Source organism: Oryza sativa, chromosome 11 (assembly GCF_034140825.1).
Source record: "Oryza sativa Japonica Group chromosome 11, ASM3414082v1".
Lineage (NCBI taxonomy): Eukaryota > Viridiplantae > Streptophyta > Magnoliopsida > Poales > Poaceae > Oryza > Oryza sativa.
Window position 1 is genome coordinate 677,109 of NC_089045.1, and position 19,106 is coordinate 696,214.

The 19,106-nt window shown below is 42.3% G+C and overlaps 3 protein-coding genes across 4 annotated transcripts; 2 read left to right on the forward strand and 1 right to left on the reverse strand.

Annotated features, from left to right (window-relative positions):
* Positions 1-6,628: 6,628 nt before the first annotated feature.
* LOC107276734 (E3 ubiquitin-protein ligase EL5) lies at positions 6,629-7,066 on the reverse strand. The gene has a single exon (XM_015760596.1). The coding sequence runs from the start codon at positions 7,064-7,066 to the stop codon at positions 6,629-6,631; it is 438 nt and encodes a 145-aa protein (XP_015616082.1).
* A 578-nt stretch (positions 7,067-7,644) lies between these two features.
* Positions 7,645-8,087, forward strand: LOC107275460 (putative RING-H2 finger protein ATL61). Its single transcript, XM_015760597.2, has one exon. The coding sequence runs from the start codon at positions 7,645-7,647 to the stop codon at positions 8,047-8,049; it is 405 nt and encodes a 134-aa protein (XP_015616083.1). The 3' UTR covers positions 8,050-8,087.
* Positions 8,088-12,072: 3,985 nt separating this feature from the next.
* LOC4349595 (protein GRAVITROPIC IN THE LIGHT 1) lies at positions 12,073-14,133 on the forward strand. 2 transcript variants are annotated; one of them, XM_015761271.3, is made up of 2 exons: positions 12,073-12,200; positions 12,664-14,133. In XM_015761271.3, exon 2 carries the CDS (start codon positions 12,669-12,671, stop codon positions 13,935-13,937), a length of 1,269 nt encoding a protein of 422 aa, XP_015616757.1. In that variant the 5' UTR covers positions 12,073-12,200; positions 12,664-12,668; the 3' UTR covers positions 13,938-14,133. The 2 variants fall into 2 exon arrangements, with proteins under 2 accessions (XP_015616757.1, XP_015616758.1); XM_015761272.3 differs by having other exon boundaries at positions 12,126-12,520.
* Positions 14,134-19,106: the final 4,973 nt, after the last annotated feature.

Consider the following 19,106-nt stretch of genomic DNA (forward strand, 5'->3'; position numbering starts at 1 on the left):
ACATACAGCACGAATCGTTACATGTCCTATTCCTTCCAACAAAAAAAAAACAAAAAAAAAACAATTACTTATCAGACTCATACAATCAAACCAAGCAACCCAATTTTTTAACAACAAGCGTACATTCACCTCTACAAACATAGACACGTACACCCTATCCCTAGGAGCACATCCGAAAGACTGGGCCGATATATTTTGAAATTAACGAAGTCATCGCGGGCGTCTCGCTGTCGGTGAGTACGTCACCTACCACTAAAATAATAATTAGCCATAAATATAAACACCCACACTACTAGGAAAATCATTTTCCCAAGAGGCCAAAAATATTTTTTCCAGGCGGGAGAAATGACCGCTTGTAAGCAAAGGCTTACGAAAATAGATGATTTTTACAGACGTTAGATCCACCCACCTGCAAAAATATTTTCAGCGAACAAAAAAAATCCGCCGCCACCACCCCTACCTGCCGGCGCTGGCGCCGGCGCTAGCCTCCCCATCTGGCCCTTCCCCCTCCGACCGATGGCTCTCCTCCTCCGTCCGCCGCTGCTGCCGGCTGGCTCGCCTCTTCCGTCCAGATCTAGGAGGGGATGGGGCGACGCTCTCTGCGGTGGCCGCCGCCGTCGGCTCCTCCCCCGCCACTGTCGCCTCCACCGCTGGTAGACGGATCTGGGAGGAAGGGAGGGAGGATTGGAGCGCCGCTGCCACCACCCCTTCTCGTCGCCAAGCTGCTGCTAGCCCTCCTTGTCGCTGCTGTCACCGGGCCAGGAGAGGGAGGAGCTGAACCACCGCCTCACCTCCTTGTTGTGACCGACGCCTCCACTCCTCATCATTGAGCCACCGCCATCGGCTGGAGAGGGAGCAGCCGAGCCGCTGCCTCACCTCCTCGTCGCCGCGGCCTCCCCTCCCCCTCCCCTAGACCGGTCGCTGGCGGATCCGTGTGCCCGGGGCGAGCCAGTAGTGGATCTAGGAGGAGTCATTGTCATCGTCGTAGCTGGCGGCGAGACCAAGGTGTCCGCGTCGTCGTCGTCGTCGCAGCCAGTGGTGAACCTCCTTGGAGCCGCCGACGCTCCTCAGCCGATGTGTGATGAGAGAGAGAAGGGGGCGGAAAATGAGTGGTGGAGAGGATAAGGATGGTGAAGGAGAAGATAAGGATGGGACTTTAATATTTTTTTCTGTAGGCATGATTTTTGCAGACGGATCACGTAAGGTTCCGCTTGCGAAAACCATATTTGTCCAGGCGAACCCCTCAAAAGATCCGCCTTTTCGCAGGCCTGAAAAAATTAATTTTTGTAGACGGAGTTAAATCTAGATGCTCTTTAGCTATATATTTTCGCAAACGGTTATAAGAGGGTTTTTTTTGTCCGCCTAGAAAAATAAAAAGCCAATGTCAATAAAAATCGTTTTTCTAGTAGTGTCGTGTCAAGTCTAGAACTTAAACCCGAATGGGTAATTCCACCACAAGGAACCTAACCATTTAAGCTATACACACACTTCTCAAGCAACATATTTTATTCGTAGATTGTTACTCTTGATTTTTTTAATAGATAACACCGTTGATTCTTGACTACATTTGACCATTTATCTTTACTCATAGCAACAATTATGTTGAAAAGAAACAAGCGCTAGTAACTTTTATTTTTAATGGCAAGAGAATTGCAATTTCATTAAATTATTGTCGAGGAATTAAAGGTTTCAAAATTACAAAGAAAAAATTCTTAGGGGCCAAAAAATATCATAATAGTGATTACTAAATGTTTTTATCTAATACTCCTATCTAGCTTATTAAGTACGATCAAGCATTTTTATTTTTTTCTACGTGGGTATGAAGGAGTATTCCATGAACTAACAACAATCTTGATAGAGTGGCATCTATTACTGATGTTGATTTTGTTCTCTGTTGCTTCTGATGATTTATTTTGTCCCCTTGCTGAACTTGATCTCAGTCCCATGTACATTGAATCTTGTCTAGAATCCCGGCTTGATTCGTCCGATGGTTTTATGTGGTACATTTATCGGAACACGAATCAGCACATGCATGTGCACCAAATTCCTGGCTTCATTCATCGACCTCAAGAACTATCCACGGTCTTAGGAACCATTGCCGCAAGAAGTAATTTAGAGTGAATTCCGTCTTCATTCTTTCATAAGATGGCATTTCCTCTATTATGATTATGGATCGACAGATCTACTCTCAGGAAAGCGTGGATTGATCGTTTTTATGTACTTGACGCGTCTTTCAGTCTGTCAATTAATTCACTTCATAATTGATGCCGTTTCTCTCACCCCCACTGTTTCTAGCACTTGATGATTAATACATTATCCAAATTATTTCTTATTTTTTATTAATACATGATCCAAATTATTTCTTTTTTTTCTCATAAAGCAATATCACCTTTGTTTTGCTTTTGAATGACCAATCTATATTGTCTCCTTCCTTTTTGTTTTTTCTTTTATGAAGCCAACTCACCTTAATTTTACTTTTTGAAATATTATCACCTTAGTTTTTTTAAATGATTAATCAAAAGATGCAAATTATTTAAGGCTATATCGTCTAGCTATCTTAAAATTTGTTTATACTATTATCATACAAAACTCAAACAACACCACGTGCGGGGTTTTATTTAGTTGGACATAACTTGCACACGGAGAAAGATCATGCAAACTTATATGTGAATAGAAATAACGCTATTACCATCTTTTTTTTAAAAAAAAACTGACAATTGAGTCTTAGAAAATCCAACATAATGGCATGACAATGGAAAATGAACAAAACTAACGTTTGAGGTATCAAAATTCAAATGTAGCTAAGAAGTGAAGAAAATGAGAAACGAACATGCTTTGTGGTAAAAGATTTTCCTAAGAAAAAAGCAAGAAGAGGAGGTAATTATTTTTTTTATTTGTGCAAAATTCAGTTATAACCATTAATTAATTCTAAGGCCTTTTTTTTCAAGCTTGTTCATGATGTCAGTGCAATAGATTATTTGCTCTAGAGCTCTAAATATATGTTTTCTCAAAGAAAAATTATTTTACTTACATTATTTAGACTATTTGGTTTAAGCTTTTCTTTCAATTTTGTTTCCTAAAATATTTAATTTATCCGTATAATAAGTATATAATCAGCATAAATAGTTTACCAATAATTTATTTCCACCATACTAAAATATAGCAAATATTGGATTAGACACAACGTACTTGATTATTATATCTAATTCATTACTAGTTGGCATATTTTGGTACGGATAGAGAAAATAAAAATAGCTGAAATTTATCATCTTTGAGCGTATGTAAGTGTTGTAGTATAAATAAATTTATTTTGCCCGTCGGTTTTTGGATGAAGCAAATAAACTCCCTCCCTCTCCCTCCCTCCCTCCGTATACCCAAATATATAAACTAGGATTTGTATTTGTTTCACATGATTGAATACATTAATGTCGAAGCTTTAAGAAACGGGAAGAGACTAGTAATTGAGAATATACTAGAGCATGCACTAAACAGCACAAATCTGGAGGGGAATGGATGTCTGCAGTTGGATAGGGTCGTCGCAATAATGAAAATAGTGACAAAAATTCCTCTAATCATATCGATCGATGGATGATGCTGGATCACTGCCACGTCTGCACTGCACGCCCACATGCGTGTGTACACCTCCGCACCACACAACTCTGACTTTTCGTCTCTCTTCTCTTCCTTAATTTCTTCCTAGAGTATACGTATGTCTAGATCATGCATGTATACATATATACGTAGTAGAAGATCGCTGTACACGCTATCACGCTGACGCTGGTGAGTCAGATCGCGATGTATACACGTGCTCATATGAGTATTAGGCGTGGACTAGGGATGGCAACGGGGGCGGGTTGGGCTAGAACTCCTCCGACCCCGACCCCCGACTTCACCTCCCGCCCCCGGCCCTGACTATGGATGCGGGATGAAAACATCACCCGCCCCTGACCCTGCGGGGCCCCGCAAACCCGACCGGGGCCCCGCATTTGGTAGCATCTCTATCCAATCAGCTCAAAAAATACAACACAATTATCATTTCAGCAAAAACAAATATTGTGCATAGTTAACACACCATCAAAAATAGCATGAATACTTAAATATCATCATAAAAATTCAGCCAAGGAATTAGCTGTAAGTTTACATTAGCTATTATATGGGTTTTTTGGCTTTCTTTGACCTATACTTTAAGGTTTATATGTACCCCCGGGCCCCACGGGTCACCCGCGGGTGAAATTAGTCCCCCGTCCCCTCCCCGCCCAAATGCGGGGCTCCATACCCGACGCACCCGTGGGTCGAAAATCTCCTCCGCCCCCGTCCTACCCCCGTAGGGGCGGGTCCCCGCAGGGGACTCGGCCCCGCGGGGGAAATTGTCATCCCTAGTGTGGACCCACTAAGGCATGCTGTGGCGTGTGCCCCCCACCCCAGCTTCCTGTAGGTGTTTTGTAGCTCCTATGAGGAGAAGTTGAATAGGTGTTAGATTATTTTCGATTCATTGTGTCACATTTTTTTAATTAGATATGGGGATATATTCTAACCCATCTCAGTTGTTACAACTTACAAATATTCTCTTAACAAGTGTCTAAAATTTAACTTTTTAAATATTTAATCAATAATATTTTATTACAAATTAAGTTTTATTTGATAAAATAATTTCATTGTATTAACATTTAAATTTACTTTTATATATGATTTTAATTTTTACATTTGAAGGGTCTTATAATAACATGTATAGCATATCTATCCTATCCAAATTTTACCACCTATCAAATAGTAATATCAAGGCGACTGTACCTCCCAAATCTCTCGTTCAAGCTCTCTATTAGAGAAAAAGATAGACCATCCAAACTGCTATACAATAAATACCGTTCGGACGAAATGATACCGGAGAAAAAGATAGACCATCCAAACTGCTATACAATAAATACCGTTCGGACAGAATGATACCGGTTAAGTATCAGGACTTAATACCTATTAAGTATCAGGGCATTTAACCAGTATCATCATGTCATGATACTTAATTGGTATCAGGCAATTTCTGCCAGGTATCAGGTAATACTTACCCATTGGTACTTGATGTTGATACCTGTTAATACCACCTGATACTCGTCGATACCAGAGCGCAATACCTGCCAGATATCATGTGTTTCTTACTAGGTATCAGGAGCTAGGCACCGAGACATCGTCACTGCTAGCCTTGTCCTCCACATCGAGCCCGTCCTCCGCTGTCCAAGCCCCATGCCGAGGCTCGACGCCGGCGACCGAATCTTCCGCTGTCATGCCCCACGCCAGGGCTGGTCGCCGGTGGCCGCGTCTTCCATCGTACACGCCCACGCCGAGGCTCGTTAGTCCCATGCTAGAACTCATCACCCGTGGCGCCGCATATCTTCTCCGGTGATGTGCTCCCCGACGAAGCAGTGAGGCGAGGCAGCGGGGGCCTTCTCCAGTGAGCTCCCTTCTCTCCCTTCTTCTTCTGCTGTTGCATGCCCGATGCCAGCGTTGCTCCGTTGCCGCATGCCTGTGCTTGTGCTCTGGGGAATGAGGGAGACGGATACCGTCGCAGGTGCTAGGCGTGAGATACCGGTATCTAGCTTTTCCAAATTGCTAATCCGGAAATACTATATAACAGTCTCCCGTCCGAACATGGCGACTGAATAATCATCTACTTAAACATCTTATCCATATCAGTATACCAAGTATTTGGTCTTATCCTATCCCTGTATTTCTTCTTCCCCTCCCCCCCTTCCCCCCTCTCACCCTCATGGCTCATCAGCGGTGAGCACCATGTGGTCATCGGTCCGTGTGGTCAACAGCGACTTGTGCTGTTGTGGAAAACCAACTCAACTTGAGGTGGAGAAATCGCAGGGGCCATTCTTGAGGCTTTTTCGAGGTGGTGGCAAATCGGATTGGCGAGCTTTTTATTAGTTTTCCGTGTGGTTTTTAAGCATTTTTTAAGGTGATTTCTCAGGCTAGTTTTGCTCATTGATTTGAGTTAGCTAGTCATATTGAAGGACTTTGCGTGCTTTTTCCTACGCTTGATTGTTTGTTTTTAGGGGCAATGGAATATGTAGGAATTTTCTGGCTATAGGGGTAGTTTGTTGTTATTTTTTATTAGATTTTTCCTAGAATTGAAATTATTTCTATTGATTTTCCTTGAGTTTTCTCTTGATACATTGTGTTTTACGTGTAGTTGGCTAGTTGCTTACGCAGGTAGAGAAAAGAGAAGGGTTTATTGAAGTATACCTTTCTAACTATATCTTGTACTACCTCCGTTTTAGGTTACAAGACTTTCTAGCATTGCTCATATTTATATAGATGTTAATGAATCTAGGCAGATATATATGATTCATTAACATATATATGAATGTGGATAATGCTAGAAAATATCTAGATTTATTTTAATATATATATAAATGTAGACAATAGTAGAAAATAGTATAACTTCTTGAACATATATGATCACGTAAAAGAGCAATCGTCCATCAGTGCTTCCAATTTTTCTTCCAGACGTTTCTTCTTTTTTCTTTTTTTTTTTGTGGGGGTGGGGTGGGGGGGGGGGGGGTTCAAACAAATTAAGCCGAAAGAAACCTTTTTTTTTATTTTAAGAAACAAAATCTCTTCAGATGATGATCTAAACATGAGCAGCAGGCGGTACATTGGAAGGAGGAGAAGCATGGTGAGGCGGCGGCGCAGGTGGTGGTGATGAAGCAGGGGGGAGGGGCATGTGGCGGCAGAGAGGGCAGGTGTTGTGGTTGGCGAGCCACCGGTAGATGCATTCCTTGTGGAACTCGTGCCTGCACGCCACCAGCGTGCAGCACCTCTCCCCCTCCTCCAACTCCCCCAGGCATATGCTGCACTCCGACGATTCATCCCGCTGCCGGCGATGGTGCGTGTGGTCCGGCAGCCAGATCTTCGGATCGGGCGGCGGCGCACCGGCATGTCGACGTTGGCGATCGACACAGCAGAGGAGGACGACGCACACGGCGTACAGGGTGCTGCCGGCGAGGGCTCCTGTGAGCAAGGAGAACCCGAACGCCTGCCAGATGGGCAGCTCTTTCAAGAACAGCATCGCGCAACTATATCTTGATATTTCTGTTTTTTCCAATTCCACTTGAATTGTGTTCGTTCTGCGCCGCCCATGCATATATGCGTAATAATGTGTTGCAAGCATCAAACAGTTATTATTATATGTTGCACCCTTTATATATATGCAGATCCAAAAATAGTAGCATCAGTGTATTTTAGGTATCTGTGTGCACAATATATGGATCTCTTGTTAGCTCGGACTTGATTTTTAATCCTTTTGAGATGAGATAAAAATATTGTTATGATCCAGCAGTCCATGCATACATACAAGAAAGAAATGGATCAACTACGATATTATTATTGCCTGTTGATTGGATCTTTAATTAATCGCCGGAGAAAAAAAAAGATCGATCTGTGATGTGAGATGCTCTGGTCCATGTATGAGGAGGCGAAGCAAGGGTCGCCGTGGCTGTGGCGCAGGACAGGAGGACGGTCACGTGTCAGAAACGGATTTACTTTTTGCTAATCCAATTCAGAGTCGATGATCGATCCATCGACATATACGTACGTACGTACACAAGAAAATCGAGACATATCGATCGACTCGAGTGTGTGCAGTGCATGGACGCGGAGGATTTCATGGACAGCTGGCTCATGTGGGGCAACATCTTTTTCTTCTTCCTCGCCCTCGCCATCACCGTGGAGGTCGATCTCATCCGCCTCCGCCGCAACGACGACGGCAATAACAAGTCGGCGCACCAGTACGACATGCTGATCGAGAGGCTGCTGCTGCTACGACCTAAAGACGACCAAGACAACGAGCAGTGCGTCATCTGTCTGTCGGAGAACGAGGACGATGTCGACGGCGGCGGCGGCGAGCGGGGGAGAGGGAGGATGCTGCCGGGGTGCGCGCACGCGTTTCACAAGGATTGCGTCGTCAAGTGGCTGCGCAACCGCACAACATGCCCGCTCTGCCGTTCTGACGTCGCCGTCGCCGCCGCCGCCGCCGCAGATAACATGGTCTGACGCTATCTCAGATTTCACTAACTATCTCTCACCTCCGTCTTAAAATAAATTAACCTAGAAACAGTAGAAACAGTAGATAGTATCTTATCCAATCATACTTTGATTTATTTTGAGACGGAGAGAGAAGTACTAACTCATTTGATTGAGAGCATATATATATATATATATATATATATATATATATATATATATATATATATATATATATATATATATATATATATATATATATGCATCTGACCTCTATACGTATGTCCAGTCAGTGCTTATGTATGCTGCTAGTATTTTTATACAAGTATATTTTGAGATGTATAATTGATAGATGTATTTCATGCAAGAGTATATTGAGATGTATAGCTGACATTTTTCTATTTTTAGAAAAGATATGTAATTAATTGTTTGGAAGCTTCGGAAGTTTGGTTACATACACTTAATTACTGTATTATTATGACAACTAGCAGAATGGCCCGCGCAAAGCATCCATAGATAATCATCTATTTTTTACATTATTTTCTTTAAAATTGTCAATAGTCATAGCGTTGTTTTGGAATTTTTTTTAAAAAACCCAACCTTATCTTCATCGAGTTTTTTTTTCAACTTATAAAAGTTAGACCAACTATCACCCCTTGCTCCTTTGCCGCTTCGTCACGGCTTTTATTCATCCTCATTGGGACCTTTAAGAAATTAGGCCTATCATTTTCTCATTGGGTTCCTTTTATAGTATTTTAAAGTCTTAAAGAAAACACGGTCACCCTACTCCTTTATGGCTGCCCGCTATCCCATGCCCTTTATTATTTTCATTGGGATTTTAAAAATTAAACCCGATCATTGTCGGGGTTCATTTTTTTACTTTCTAAATGTCCCGTTTGTGAACCTGCTACTTTACGATCTGCTCGTCGACCCTCGCTAGCTATCCTTGCCATGTTTATTTTCAAAATTAAACTTGATCATTGTCGGGTTCATTTTTTTACTTTCTAAAAGTCTCGTTTGTGACTCTACTACTTTACGATTTGCTCGTCGCCCCTCACCCGCTATCCCTTGCCTTTTTTTCATTGGGATTTTAAAAATAAAACCTAATCATTGTCGGGGTTCATTTTTTACTTTCTAAAGTCCCGTTTGCGACCCTACTACTTTACGATCTACTCGTTGCCCTCCCCTTTATCATTATTGGGGTTCTAAAATCGTTATTGAAATTCTGTTTTATAGTTTTTAGATGTCCCATCAACATGTCACTCTACTCCAATATGGCTCACCTGCCACCCCCTCTTTATTGTCATTTGCTGCCCCTCTGCTCGCTCTCCCATGCCAATCACCATCTCCGTACTCCTTTGTCGCCTATCGACTCGTTAGCCCGTGTCGTCTCTCTTCTTCGTTGTTGTCGCTACCTAACAAAATCAAAATTTATTGTCGACGTGATTAGGTTAGATATCCCGCCAACTATTGTTGATATACCTCCTTCCCTATCTTACTCGTTTTACACCTATCGAATCACCCATTCATAGCTCCTAATATTCGTTACTTTAGCAGCTCGCCCTCTCGCCACCCTAGCAGGACTTAGCCCAATGTGTATTTTTAATTGTCAATCTTCGATTTTATCATTTTGGTAATCAAAATAGATTACATAAGTACTGTAATTCTTACGGAACTCTTCATTTATCTGTTTTCTTAATCTACAGTCTTAAAATCTAGTAGATATAAAAAAATAAATGTAATTCTTACAGAACTCTTCATTTATCTGTTTTCTTAATCTACAATCTTAAAATCTAGTTTCATCATTTTCAATAAACCAAAGTGAACATTGGTACTTGTTTTAGGTCCTATATATCCATCACAACAGCCCACTTCGTTTGCTTAAATATTTTTATTTAGAATTTCAATTATTTCTAGATTATATTATTACTTTAAATTTCATTTTTTTAAAGTTTATTTATAATTAGTTTTGAAACCAAATTTCAGAATTTATTTTATTTTTATTCAGAATTTTAGTTACTCTTACTTTTGGATATTTATATATTGCATTATACTATGTACAATTCTTCATATGCGGCATTTACTTTTTAAAAATTTTTATGTTATTTTTTTTCCTAATTTTAGTGATGTTTTAATTTTATTTGGAGTTAGAATTAATAATATTCTTTTATAATTTTTTTAATTATGAATTTTAATTAATCTTGTGTTGGGTTCTATGTGAAATGTTCTTCCAAAATTCCTTATACTTTATTCCGAACATTTTATTATTTCTAAATTGTATTCCTATTTGAACTCTCATTTTTATTTTTCTAATTTCAGAATTTATTTTATTTTTTATTCCGAAATTTAATACTCGTGTTATGTTCTAAATGATCTCTTCTTTCAATAGTCCTTAATTATTATTTTAAATTGATTATTTCTAAGCCTCTAAAGTGACCATGGTATCTTATTTTTGAGTTATTTTGAACTGCATGTCTTTAAAATGTATGGTTCATGGATTATTGCTTTGAGTTAGGACATGTTATTTATTAACACTCTTCGCTTTTTAACTAACCAAAATCATGTAAAAAATAAAAATGGAAGTATTTCTTTAAAAATAAAAATTGACAAATATAGGCTTTGTAGTATTTACGATTAGAAACTTGAAAGCAAAAGCGAACCATCTATATGAACCACACGTATATTTGAAAAGTAGCATGTGCTAGTCAATAAAAACTTTTTGTAATTATATTAGTGAATGAATAGGATTACGGCTAGTCACTTTTAGATTGAATCCGGGATCAGTAGGACTTTTCATGTCCGGTTGCTGACCTTCTCAGCTAGGATTCCAAAAAAAAACTTGTCCTGTTGCCGTCCGGTTTTGTTCGGCTGGGAGTCGACTCCAGACATGATTATCTAGCACTTTTACAAAATCTGAAGAGGATATGTGTACTGCGTAGTACTTTTTTTTTCTTTTCTTATAAGTATACGATCAATCTTAGCCATTACAGTATAGACTCACTGTAATCAAACGGTTAAGATTTTTTTTCTTTTTCTAATAATTTCTAGCCTCCACAGTAAACGTGTTGCTTTCTTTCAAAGCTGTCTTAGATAGATATATTATATTTTACATATAACTATATTGATCAATATATGGTGTTATTATATAAACCCATCATGATGTATCGATTAAGATATTTTTTTTCTCTGATTACTAATGTGAGAATTTACGAACGAACATAATGTCTTCTTTAATACATATCTAACAGTAAATAATCTATATAGTGAATAGCCGCACAAATATGTAGGTAGAAGAAAAACACTTGGCAACATATGCTATATTACTCGTACTAATATGTGATCATACATCTGTAGTTATGCCCGCATATGTATCTGCCCAGTTCGGCTGTGCATGCAACATCATTTTTTTTTCTTTTCCAAATCGGACACCACATCCAAATACTATCAGGACTCTACTATACGTATATGCATGTGCTGCTACCCAATACGGAGAGATAGAATATCCTTTTTCTAGTTGAATACAAATTCTATTTCATAATTATAGAAGTTACCAATTGATCTACACCGTTATAATTTGGACCCACCACGATTTAACGGTGTAGACATTTCTCTTTTTCTCCGATTAATGTGGGAATTTCCAGCCTCCACGGTGAACGTGGTGACTCCTTTTAAGGCTGTTTTAATAATATAATAGAATAGATAGATAGATAGAAAAGAGTACATTATTTGATATCACCGTTGGAAGTGATATATATTTACCTAGCTACTAGTAGTATATCGGAAAGTGACTGAAATTTGATTTTGAAGTAGTCAAATGTTGGAAAAGGTTTGGTTGGAATGAAAGATCATCTCAATACGCTCATTTACCACTTTTTTTTCACTTTTGCTTTGAGACAACGGGCCACCAAGGGAGGGGACACCGGACAGCACACACTATCCATTCCAGTGGCCACAATGCATCGCAAAAACCTTGTCTCTGCAAGCTTTTTGCTTTTGTTGTTCCCAATGCCACTGCCATGTCCATTTCTTGTCCTTCATTGTACTACTGCTCCTGCTTGCTCTTTCGCTTTCCTCTCTGCATAGCAGGCAGCAGCAGCAGCAGCTTCAGACTTGGTCACTCTACACCAATTCAATTCAGCATTTCACTTGTCAGTCCCAGCCTCCCTCTCCCAGAGTCCCAGGTACTTCATGCTTGCTCTTCTACGGTTCTACCCTTCATTTTCAACAAATAAATCTGTTTGTCTGCAACATATTTTCTTGATCCTGCATAGCTCTATCTGTTGTGTACTGCTTTATCCAATTCTATCCATTACAACCATGCAAATGCAAGGCTCCAGCTTATTGCTCAAATCTACTAGTAGTACATTGTAGTATCTGAATTTTGTTGTGCAAGTGCTCAAAACAGTGGAGATGGAGCCTATGTAGTCTGTGGTTTACTGTTGGGTTTACATCTCACAAAATGAAAGATATTGCTGCATTTGGTCTGTGGTCATAAACAGAGGTTTGTTAGTCTTTCTGTCGAATTAGAGAAGTAAAGCAAGTTCAAACCATTGATTACATTGATTTTCTCGTAGATAATTTTACCATACTCTCCCATGTCGTCTCAAAGATTCTTCTTTTGTTTCTTGGTTTTCACTGAATCAGCCCCAATGGAGTCAAGAACACCAAGAAGTTCAGTTGCAAGGAGCACCTGTAATGTTCCTGGACTCGTATTAGGCTTCTCCAAGCTCTGCAAAATCACAAAGATTTGTGCCGCGCCTGAATTTGCTGACACGAAGACAGAATTTGGAGATTATTGTGGCGGATATGATCAGAGGCTAATTATCACAAGACTGTTTGAGGAAATCGGAGCTCTCAAGTCAGCCTACATCAAGCTGCAGAAAGCCCATATCCCTTATAATCCTCCAAAGATAGCCTTCGCCGACGAGATCATCACCTCCGAGCTCGACTCGGTCACTGCTCTTCAGAGCTTATGCAGTTGGAATGGCAGCGTCGGGTCACTGATCAACGATCGATGGTCGCTGGTGCAGGAACTGGAAGCTGAGACGAGGAAGAAAGATTCAGACATTATGCTGTTGAGAAGAGAGCTGGATGGTCTGAAGAGTGCCAATTCGAGACTGAATAAACAGATCAGTAGCAGCAAACCATCAGTTAACCATCATAAGGATTACTCCGTTGTCCTGAAAAAGTTGACGACACCCAGTGCAGTCTTGGAGCTGTTCAAGGTTGCATCGACATCGGTGCATGATTTCGCAGAGCTGATCTTTAGCTTGATTTCCTCATCTGATCATCATTGCACCAACAATGCAGACGAACATTCACCATACAAGAGGTACTCGCTGGAAGCTTACCTGTCACGAACAATGCTTGCAGTACATGATGGTGCTGAAGATGATGACGAACTCGATCTTGCTCGCTTCGATCGGATCATGAGGTGCTGTGACCCTCTTGACGCGTTGATGGCGCATCCAAACTCCAGCTTCGCGAGATTCTGTCGAACAAAGTATTTAGCGGCCGTGCCGTCAGAGATGGAGGCAGCGATGTTCAGAAACAATCTGGACGTGAGGGCGTTCGTGTCGCGAGGCGGGCACCTGAGGACGTGGTTCTACAGGGCGTTCGCGACGATGGCGAGGTCGGCGTGGGCGCTGCAGGTGGCGGTGACGGCGCACCGGCGATGTTGTGGCCGTGGAAGTGTGAGGATGTTGTACGCGAGGAGAGGGAGCAGGTACGCGGCGGAGTACATGGACAGCGTCGTGGCCGCCGCCGCCGCCGATGCTGGTCGTGGCGGAGGAGATGGAGTTGCGTTCACCGTGACGCCGGGGATGAAGGTGGGTGAGACCATGGTGGCGTGCAGAGTGTTCCTCTGTCACGAACAACAAGACACTATTTCTGATGAAACTGATCCCAAATTCAGATAGCAGATGGATTGTGCTGTACTAGAGTTCGCTTTAATTTTGGCCATGCAGTTGTACTGAAAAAAGAATGTCGAACATAACATGTTGTATACTGTAGTATTCTGCAATATGTCACTGAACATGTTGTATATTGTAGTATTCTGCAATATGTCACTGTATGTAGTAATTCTGTATTGATTAATTGGCTGATTATCTAGTATCTTGTACTTACGTAGAAGATTAATATTGAGATAGAAGGGCAACTATTTTTTTAGTAGAAAAAAAAGACACAAATATTAGGGAATGATCTAATATCAAGTAATTAGAAGGGGTGAGGTTTTGAACCGAGATCGTCTAGCCCACCACATTGTGGAGCTAGCCAAAAGACCCCTACGTGTTTCTCTTGAGTCCCTCAATCCCAATCTAGATTCATGCTTAAAAATTGCTATGTTCTAAAACGAGGGAGTAATTTGTTCATGGTCTCACACTACAGAGTCATGAAAAGAATTTAAGAAATACAAGCATAAGCATAAACGGAATAACGAGGTTGCATATAGCAAAGTACTTAAACAGAATCAAAAGTCACGTGTAACACGACTATGTAACTAGTATTAATTAAATAGAATATATCTAAGTACTACGAATTCGATTATAGATTTGGTTGTAGAGTCTATCTAGATTTATAGTATTAAAATGTGTTTCATCATATTATATATTCTTATGTATTGTGACGGGGGAATTACTCCGATCCAGAGTCGATTGAGATATATAAGCCCAAGTCGATTGGCAAAAAATACTGGCATGTTACACAATCGATTAAGCAGCCAGGCAGCTTAATTAAAGAGACGTACTGCGGCTAGCATCAGCAGCTTTTGATTAATTATTATATTATATTGTTGATCAAGATCATCAAGATACTGATCGATCGAGTGCACGTACGAATAGCTCATAGCTGGCAACGCATGCACCATTGGCATCATGCAGGCACGGACGGGAAGGCATTATTGTTCCTCGTCTGCTTCATTGTCGCCGTCTGGTTGATCGCCGTCGCCATCGCCATCGCCGATCTGGTCAGACACCTCCTGCGCCACCGCCGCCGCAACGCCATTGCTGACCCGCCCAATTCGCCAGTCGAGGAGTTGTTGCTACGAGTACCCAATAGAGTAGACAAGGAGGAGGACGACGACGAGTGCGTCATCAGACTGCAGGCGGCGGCGTCGTCGTACACCGGCGGCGAGGAGGATGATAGCTGCTGCCGGGATGTGTGCACGTGTTCCACAAGGATTGCGTCACCAATTGGCTTCACACCCATAAAACCTGCCCGCTCTGCAGAGCCGATGTTTTCTCTGCCGCCGCCACCGCCGATAATGCTGCAGATAACATGGTCTGACACGTACGCACGCTCAAAGTTAATTTGTGATTTAATTAGTATCACTAACTGGTTCCATTTGATTCGGTACATGTTGATCCACCCGACTTCTCCATATATTATATTTCGGTGATTCCGTATATATATTTTGAGGTGTATCAGCTATTATTATGTATATTTTGAGGTGTTTAAATAATTGGCAATATTTTTGAACATATATATGATTGCCACTATAATTCTTTTCTTTTTTTCCAACCGGTTGTCAAGGAGGGATGTGCATTAGAGTATATGCCCACCCTTAATTACGCATCAACTATACAAACATAAGCTTCTGAGAGCCCTGAATTACGTATCAACCATATAAACATAAGCTTCTGAGAGAGAAACTGAGCACCAATTAAACCAATCACTGATATACGAGGTTGGTCATCGCTAGGCCAACAACAACACCACATAGCGAACACCTAAAAAAACGATGTCTCCACGAAGTTTGCGATACCAAAAGACGCGGTTGTTGCCATCCAAATAAACTGGATATGATTTTCACCCAGAAATCCTCACCGAAAGAGAAGGTGTATCTTGACAACACTCTCAATAGGGTTATCACACCCAAAGACATAGTCATTACTGGTCTAGTGAAACATTGGGCTTTTATCAGAGACCTTCTACAATCCGGTTGTTGTGGTCTATCGCTTACCAACTCCAAATACTCCCATTATCGGTAAGACATGGCCTCGATCGCATGGGGCCTAGCGTTTTGCACGATAGCTAAACATTTTCGCTACAAATTAAATGGAATTACTGATAGATGAGGTGTGCTGATAGAAAGTCGGTACGTGGCCTGTCAGCCTATGAGTGAAGCAGAATGTACAGTATACTAGTGGCATCAATGTGTAGACGGCTACACGGTCTCGCCAGGTGGAGCTTGCTACTCAAAACGCGTCGTCCCTCCATCGATCGTTGCTAGCTAGCTTCAACTTGATCCGCACGCCTCCCCTCACACCAAGTCTTCTTTATCTACATCTTCTTCTGCTTCTTCCTTCCAGCTTGCAAAACTGGCTTAATTGATTCCATATTTCCATTCCACACGTCTTGAGAGCTAATCTTTTGGAAGAGGAAACACGTCTTAGCTTGAGTTAATAATTCCATCGATCGTCTCCTCTCCATTGACTTTAATTGAAACGCCCCCTTTTCTTCGCTCTGCGGCTACCTATCTCTTGTATTTATATCCCGGATAGCTACCTGTGCTTCAATTCCTCTGCAAATCCATCCATATTAGCTTCCAACACAAGGAGATCACAACAATGGCCACATTGCTATTGTCAAGCAACAAGAAGCCCTGCAGCTCGTCGTCGTCGTTGCTGCTGCTTGTGCTGCTCCTCCTGCTCGTCTTCTTCGCGCACCACGGCAGCTGCAGCAGGCCTCTGCTTCTCCCGTCGCCGACGACGCCGATGCAGCCGCAGCTGAAGCACGAATCGGAGACAGCATCAGCAGATACGACGACGAGGACTGAAGAACAAGTGGTGCAGCAGCAGCAGCTGTCTTGGTTGAGAAGTATGAAGCCCAGAGGAAGGCCACAACCATCCAGCCCCAGCAAGCGCACAAACTAGCTTAGCTAGCTGCTCGTACTTGCCATCTTCCTCTTCCTCCTCTGTAGGCTCTCGATCTTAGTTGTGTATGTATGAGTGTATGACACAGGCTACTTCTTTTTCTTGTTTCTTTTTATCTGTTGATTTGTTGGATATACAGAAACTATGTACATATATATATACATGAGATCGATTTGCTAGCTAGTTCGCAACAACTAATGGAACGTTTTTCTTTGGTTTCCCCTGCATTTTCTGAATATTTCTGAGTTCTGACTGCTGTGATGCATATTGATGTTTTTTTTTAAACCCCGCGGGGTGTATTTGTAAAGTAGGGGGAAAAACTGTACAATAGCCCAGGGGCTAGGAGATTATAATAAGAAAGGAAAAAGAAAGCGGGTGGAGGGGGGTGCAGCTGATGAGTCTAATTTATGTAATATCGGTTATGCTTCCATGGGACAAATCAAATTTAGAATTACATTGATGTTAGAATTACAGATCAAATTTACTACCTTTTAATTACGAGATGATCAGCTAGATACAAAATATAAAGAGGTTAGCAAGATATGCAGCATAATTTGGTCCTTGACAACGCGCGATATCTGAGACACATTGAACACCTTGAGAAGATGAGACAAATACATGATTTCTATTTCATAAAAAAAAAAGAGGAAACAATTAGGCAATTTAGGGTCAGTGCTTGGAGAAGAAGTTGGTGGTACAATGCATTGGATCAAGAGAGAGATGTAAATGGGATAGGGAACATTTGACCGTTGACTCTGGATCGTTGCCGTGCCCTCCTCCGAAGCTGGCGACACGCATACAGATACAGCAAGTTGCAGGCTGTTTACGCGTTGCAGTAAGGAATAAGTTCACTTTAGGTCCCTCTTGTCGCCCAGTCTGAACCGCAAAACCGGATATAACGCATCCCCAAACTTACAAAACCAGTGCACATAAGGTCCTAAGGCGGTTTGGATAGCGGTTTTGGCTGACGTGGCGCCTACGTGGCTGGTTTGGCTAGGTCTCCGTTCCACGTGGCAATGACGTGGCACTTACGTGGCAATTATATCTCGAAAAAATAATAAAAACCACGGGCCCACATGTCAACTACACAAAAAAATAATAATTTAGAAATGGTGGGGCCCGCGTGGACCCACATGTCAACTACACAACAAAATAAATGTGATGGGGCCCATATGGGACCCCACATGTCAGTCGGTAGGCTGTAGCAATTTCTTTCTCCTCTCCCTATCTTCCCCTATCAGCCATTGCCGCCGACGAAGAAGCTTCGCGTGGGTGGTAGAGCGGGCGCGGAGTGGGGGGCGGCGGCGGGCGGATGGCGGCGCGGCGGATCCTCGCGACCACGTACGGCTTCGTCTTGACAGCGCCGACGACGCGAAACCGGTCGCCGCCGACGCACCCCACCTCGCCGGCCGCCACACCGCCCCCCACTCCCCTGCCGGAGTACACGACGCCGAACCTGGTGACCTCCTCCTGGAGCACTGGAGCAGCATGTGCACCATGATCCGGTACCTGAACTCGAACACCTGGAGCTGCACCGTCGTGCCGGGAAAGACCATCGACAGGAACAGCACGATGGGGATCTCCGCCGCCTGCTCCTGCCGCGGCGCCCTCGTCCACGCAGCCGTGCAGGTTGTTGCCGCCCCTGCATGTTTCCCATCAAACGTGTAGTAGCAACTACAACCAGCAACGCCATAGATTGTTAGTTGAGATGATCACGTCTTCCATATATATCATATTAGTTATCCCCAGCTCCTAGGTTTTTTCTCCAGCTATGATCAATGATTCAAACGGGAACACTTTGTCCGATCCACAGGTCTGAATATTTCATCTGCAACTTTTGGGCAAGCTGGACCATTCACCTAACCTGGTGTAGTAGTTCTTGCTTGCGAGTCCAATATATATAAACACCAAATATTATTGGAACTTAGAAATTAATCGACTCTTGAGTCTTGACTATTATTGGAGCAGGTAATCTGAATGAGCATCCAACATCACCATACAGGCATTTATAGTAAGATTCCACCGTGCTCCGGCGCCGCCTCTCTCCGGCGACACTTGCGGCGAGCCCTGCCAATACCAGGCTTTGGCCGCAGAGAATTCTGAGACGACGACGACGAAGAAGAAGAACTGATGATGCTGCGGTTGATGGGCCTTGCAAAGCTAGATGGAACTTGCAGAGTCTTGAGCGCCGTGGTCTCCTCCTCCTCCGCGGCG

Bases quoted from the DNA above. Each gene is read 5' to 3' on its own strand.
- LOC107276734 (XM_015760596.1), bottom strand. From the start codon at position 7,066: ATGCTGTTCTTGAAAGAGCTGCCCATCTGGCAGGCGTTCGGGTTCTCC.
- LOC107275460 (XM_015760597.2), top strand. From the start codon at position 7,645: ATGGACGCGGAGGATTTCATGGACAGCTGGCTCATGTGGGGCAACATC.
- LOC4349595 (XM_015761271.3), top strand. From the start codon at position 12,669: ATGGAGTCAAGAACACCAAGAAGTTCAGTTGCAAGGAGCACCTGTAAT.